General features: G+C 51.8%; 2 protein-coding genes across 2 annotated transcripts; one reads left to right on the forward strand and one right to left on the reverse strand.

Annotated features, from left to right (window-relative positions):
• Positions 1–999: 999 nt before the first annotated feature.
• SNOG_00862 (hypothetical protein) lies at positions 1,000–1,236 on the forward strand (the record flags this gene model as incomplete). The annotated part of the gene is made up of 1 exon (XM_001791478.1): positions 1,000–1,236. One exon carries the CDS (start codon positions 1,000–1,002, stop codon positions 1,234–1,236), a length of 237 nt encoding a protein of 78 aa, XP_001791530.1.
• Positions 1,237–2,440: 1,204 nt separating this feature from the next.
• Positions 2,441–4,605, reverse strand: SNOG_00863 (hypothetical protein; the record flags this gene model as incomplete). The annotated part of the gene is made up of 2 exons (XM_001791479.1): positions 2,441–4,459; positions 4,510–4,605. 2 exons carry the CDS (start codon positions 4,603–4,605, stop codon positions 2,441–2,443), a joined length of 2,115 nt encoding a protein of 704 aa, XP_001791531.1.
• Between the last annotated feature and the right edge of the window lie 1,395 nt (positions 4,606–6,000).

Here is a 6,000-nt window from a genome sequence, read left to right on the forward strand (position 1 = left end):
CGGCTGCGGCGGGCATGAGCGTAGCTGAGACCTTAGATTGTGACTATAGGCATAAGCGTATCAGTGACCGTGTGATGCGGGGAATACATAACTGCCTCTGTGGGCGCTGGCACCTTTGAGTTTGGATGTTCGCTCATTGCTTCTTACCCGTCCTTTGTTCTTTCCTTACAACAGGCATCGACAGGCATCTTCGTTGTTGCTCGCGCACCCACTTACACAACATTGCATGAGCCCAGAGAACCGTCTCCACTTACATCATCTTAGAGGAATTGCTTAACTTGTGAGTATAATGTTCCTGGCCCTAGAGGGAAATTTGGGTACGGCAGAGCGTTTGACATTAACAAATCAATAGATCCGCGCCTCCTCACGATCAAATCAACCTGTTATTCGGCCCTTCATATCTGCCATCGCGTTCTATAATTACACGCACATCCGCGACTTCGCGGTTCCAACGCCATAGTCTACAGACACCAAAGATTTCTGCGAATTTTACGGCACAGGACTACATTCACCTACGCCACAATGCTCGTCGCATCAGCAGCCTCGCTATTCGCGACCACAATCCTTCTATCCACCACATCAGCAGCGCCAACACGGACACACTGCCGCTGCACAGTTGTCGCAGACACCGCAAACGTAATTTCTTCTCCCTCCACCGCACACTGGACACCCGCACAGCCATCACCAAGTCCAATTTTCTCAGACATATGTTCAAATCTCGGTCCCGAACTCGAGAACTTCCAACACTCCGAGCCCGACCTCTACGCTGCATATCTATCACGGACTGAGGGGCCTTCAAGTACAAACGACCACCAAAGAGTTTTTCTGAGCCCAACAAGAGAAAATGGATTGCTCGCAAGGAAAGAGAGCAGTGAACCACGACCAAGTTCCCGACCACGTCAGCGGATAGTATGTCGTTCGGAACCCGACCCTGCCACAGAGTATCAACCCTCATTTGTTACTCTCTGGGTTCTGCAAGTCATTGTCGCTATATCCATCATGGCATGCGTCGCGGAGGGCATTCACCTGAGTTTGCGGTGGTACGGCACTCCCGACAGCGCAATGGTGCCATTCTTCGGAAGCGAGAAGCTCCTGATCGAAGTCTTGGACTCGGAGAAGAACACGCAAACGATGGTCACGACGCCAATGCTCATTGTGCAAGCGCCGAACGGAGATAGGGTGTGCGTCACATATGACGAAGACGAAGATGACGAGATGAATAGGCCAGTCATGTGATTTTACTCAACATGGCCGGCCGTGTTGATTGCTTGTTTCCTTTGGCGCTCCCTTCTGCTTGTACATATTCCAGTCCCATGCGCGCATTTTCCAGCGGCGCAATGAGAGCGAACATCTGTAGCGTATATACCCCTTGACGAAGTATAAAACATGGAAGTATTACAAATGAACATGTGTGCCAACTCGTCCTCGTCATCTTGCATACCAGCTTTTGTATTCTTCATGCGAAGCCATGACCATCAATTGTCCTGGGGTTTTATCCCCAAGAGCCGATGGTCGACTTCGCGTTCTGGCGTGGGGGTTTCATCCGCCCACCACTGTCGTTCTTCTCCAATCTCTTTCTGCCTGATATGCAGCAGGGGTATCATAAAAGCAAATGGGTATCGTAAAGCAAAAAAACAAACGCTCAGCAAATATCTATGTACAAGGTGAACCAGTACGCCAGACCAGGGCGGTACGGATTCGGCAAGGGCGCGAGGGCTGAACCAGCAATGGGCGCATAGTCGCATGGAAAAGAGACGTCGTTGACAGCACTTGCATGATCTGTCTTACCTGCCCTGAAAGGAGTAGGAGTATTAATGTGCATGGGCAAAGCGCATTGGTATTAATGTTGTTGCTCGGGTTGTCGCTATGGGCATCTTGATAGATGTCGCAGAAGGGTCCGGAATTCTATGTCGCGAAAGGGGTTCCGGAGTATTATGTCGCTTGAGAAAGGCGTGAGCAGGTATTCGCAGGAGGGATAGCGTACAGGCAGCGTAGTGGAGCATCGTGGTCTGAGAACCACTGATGGTGTCGTACACGTAGTCGCAAACGGGTATCGTAGCAGGGCATCGCAGATGCTATGGTATTAGGGTGTCGCAATAGGGTTGCGGGTGTTGTTGCAGAAGGGTATCGTCGTGGGTGTCGCAGTAGGCCAGCTGGACATGAAACATCACCGGGATGCCGAGGAATCGATCGTTCTACGAGTAAAAGTCGTACATTAAAGATCGTACCGGACTGTGGCAACAGTCATACAGGTGGAGACCGGAAGGTGGTCAGGAAGGTATGTCGAAGTCGTCGTTGGAACATGAAAAAGTCTTGAAAGAGTCGCTGAAAGTCCAGAGTAACGCCGTAGCAATGCAAGCTGATGTCAAAAGATTTTCTAGCAAACGCCGTGCTAGACCCCAAAGGTCATCAAGTCATGAAGTTTTGGTAGTAGTGCGCATCACATGATCGTGTGCCAACCTTTCTCGTTCATGATGTCGATCCAGAACGCGTCTTGACCTTCATCCGACTGACGCCAAGTCTCTTTGATCAGTTGAATCATTTGACGGAGGGGCTTGTTGGGTAGTCGGAGAGCAAACTCTTGAAGGCGTCTGATGACGAAGTCGCGAGACGTGAGGATCTTCGAGTCACTTGCGTGGACGTCGAAGAAGTCGACAGAGGAGACGAACTTCAGCTCGGAAGCAGCGATGACAAGGAGCAACGGCTGAATGCAGAAAGTGCCAGAAGAGGATGGAAGAGACTCAACGGATCGAAGAATATGCATAGCCAACGAGTTGAGCCAGAGCTTTGTGTCGGTGTCTTCGTAAGGAGTCTCGAACCGCGGCATGGGGAAGTGGAAGTCAACGTTCTCGCTTGTACTAAACTTGTCCTTGCCGAGACGCTTACGAAGAATGGATGGGAAGACACGGTACAGCTCAAGGAGACCAGCGCAGCGGTAGGTTTCGGCGATGACGATGAAATCTTGCTTCGGCGTGCGCTCGTCTCCTGTCTCTGCAAGGTCATCGGCTGTTGGGTACTCTAACGCCAAGAGATCTTCTTCGAGGGACGCAGCATTGAGAGCATTCTCTTGTCTTCGCCTGATGTCAACAGCAGAATCCTTGTCGAGCGAGCGCTCCCTGCGGACCAGACGGCCAACCTCAGCCAGCAAGAACTGACCGGTAGGCGCGATGCCGGTCCATGGATGAGGCACGATCTTTCCATCTGGTCGTCGAGTAGCTGGTGAATTCTGCTTCGACACTCTGCGAGGCCGCAGTCCGGAAGGAGAAGAGAAGCACATGGCATCTTCTGTCACGAAGCCCATGAGCATCTCCCAGTGGATCAACGACTCCTCGAAGAACTGTGCCTCACGCTGGACCTCGTCTTCCTCCGTCCGACTCAACAATTTTGGCAGAATCAAGCTACGAGCTGTCGACAGATAGTCTAGGCCAAGCGCACCACTGTCATGCCAGGAAGTAGTCAAGCCGAGCAACATGATGCTCAGGAATGTCTTGGTAGCACTAGCCTGGCCACTCTGAACGAGGGGTAGTTCTGCCTGCAAAGCGTCGAAAGCTTTACCTTGCATCTCTACACCGACAGACGCCATGTTGGGGAAAGTATTAGCGAGGTGTGCAGCAGCCATGGATTGAATGGCGTATTTGATCGACGGGCAGTCCTCGTAGATGCGGCCAATGGTAGTTCTGAACGGGTTCAAGATCGAATCGAAAGAAGAAAAGACAGCGCACACATCCTTGAAGTAGTGCTGAATAAGAAGAGACTCCACATCATCCGGCGAGGACGGGCTTGGGGATGGGCTTGGTAGACGATAGAAGTCTAAGAGTAAGGAACGCGACAGCCTGGGACTAGCCTCTCGGCTAGACTCTCGGGTGGTTAACATGGACGTGGCAGCAGAGGAAGAAAGATCGTGCTGGCGTAAGTTGTCCTCGAACTCCAAAGCGAAGTCATCAAATTGGCCATTGCCTAGGTCAAGATCCTCAAATGAGCCGAATGCAAACTCATCATGAGGTAGAGTAATGGCGTTAGACAGGCCATCCATGAGATTGGAATCCATGGCATCGATATCTTCCATGGTAAAAGGCTCAAAGTCTCGCGGCGATGCCTCATCTTCGGTGGAAGACTCCTGAGTGGATGCGTGCTCCTCCAGAGCTGGTGGGGACAGGACTGGTGGTGATGGCTGCTTGGTAGTAGTCTCTGGTCCTGCAGTCTTCTTGCCAGCAGGAAGTACAGCAGCCAGTGCCTCGATACCACTATCGACAGTCTTCGGCAAGGAAGGCTTTTCAGACGCAAGAGACTGTGCAGGGACCTCTGCGACTGGTCGTGACTTGGGAGTCGTTGATTTGAACTGTACAGGACTGAACACTTCGTATTTGGTGGACCACTTCAGTGTCTTCTCGTATCCGGGACAAGAGACGTTCCTCTTTTTGCACTGTAGACAGGATCCAGCAGTCTCATCGCACTTGAGCTGTTCCATTGTCAGTGATGTGTAGAGAGAAAGCAAGGTGAAGATCTTACCCTCTTGAGCTTGCAACGACCACATCCATTCCTGGACTTGGTCTTCTTCGCCTTCAGATCGCGTGCCGCAGCCTTTTCCTGAGCCAATGTGGGCATGTCTGATTACTTGGCGGAAGAATGAGATGTCGAGGGGGGACGAACGACGAAGGACTGGGTTCCCAGAAAGAATTAATGGAGTGATGTGTGCGGATGCGGACAATGCGGAGGCGGTTCACTAAATGCGCGTGACGCCGCCATGACACAGCCGATAGGAAGCGTTACCTATCAGTGCAGGGGCCAAGATAGCGCTGATAAAAGCGCATCGCTGATGGGGTTGGAAGGTGAGGCTTAAAGTCTAGATGCCCGAGTTTCGGCCCTACTAGGACACGACGTCCCTTGTCTGCCTCGCATCCTGCATCAGCGCAACACTGATTGGCCGACCACCACAACTTGAGTCGTAGAAAACTTCACCTTTTGCTATCCATGGGAGGACGTTCGCACTGCGGAAAAGTTGGACACTGTTCGGCAAATGAACGCGAATTGGCTCGAATACAGCTTTGTTTCATAAAAAATAAAGCGGTGATGGCGGTCGAAAGACGTCCCCAAAGATGAGGCAGGGTTGATAAGTAGATCTGCGCTACCCCACGTTTACTGGATGGTTGCAATGCCGCAAGTGGGTTTTATACCCGCAAACAGGCTAGCGCATGCCCCACTAGCTGCATCATCGTGCGTTCCGATATCAACACCAAGATAAAGCCACGACACTGCTGCAGCCCTCATGACGATGTCGGCTTTGCGTATCTCATAGCCGCCTAAGCCCGAATTCTATCTACCCACCTTCTTTGTGCATGGAAGCTTCTCAGAAAAGCCTCGGATGAAGGACAGCATCATGCAAGGCTTGCTCCGTGAATTCCTTGTTGACTTAGCGCACGTTATCAACTCTGAATAGACGCCACTCGAACGTCCCAGGCGGCTCTGCGTAGATTGGCAGTCGACGTGGTGAAAGGTGGGAGGCCTTTTAGTGCAGATAGGACCTCACAAGGTTTGTAGCGCCGACGCGTACTTCGAGACGAGGGCACCCGATTACGGAGTCACAATTATTTCCTGCCACACTGAACCAAACCTTCGCAGCCTGTGCCCCACGCGACTGCTGTTTGCAGAACTCCCGTTCTTGCCAGCATCATATTGAATCTGGGGTAAATCTGGGGAGAGCGCGAGCTAAACACTTTCTTGCTGGCTGAAAAGAGCGCGATGTGTAATGCCAAGCTTGGTGCTGCAACGTTGTGGCGGAGATGCACGCTCCGACATGCACGAGGTTGGGATGATAGACCTCGTGAACGTTCTGGCTGACTCCAGAACCGACGGAAAACGTTGGCCAGGAGGCCTGACCGAAACTGCAATTAATAATGCCGTGCACTTCCCGGTGCCAAGGTGGCCATCCGAGAAGGAGAAAAAGACTTCGAGAGCCAATCCACACTCTCAGTGTCACTACAAGGCAAGAAACACTACATA

This window comes from Parastagonospora nodorum, assembly GCF_000146915.1.
Source record: "Parastagonospora nodorum SN15 chromosome Unknown scaffold_1, whole genome shotgun sequence".
Classification (NCBI taxonomy): Eukaryota; Fungi; Ascomycota; class Dothideomycetes; order Pleosporales; family Phaeosphaeriaceae; genus Parastagonospora; species Parastagonospora nodorum.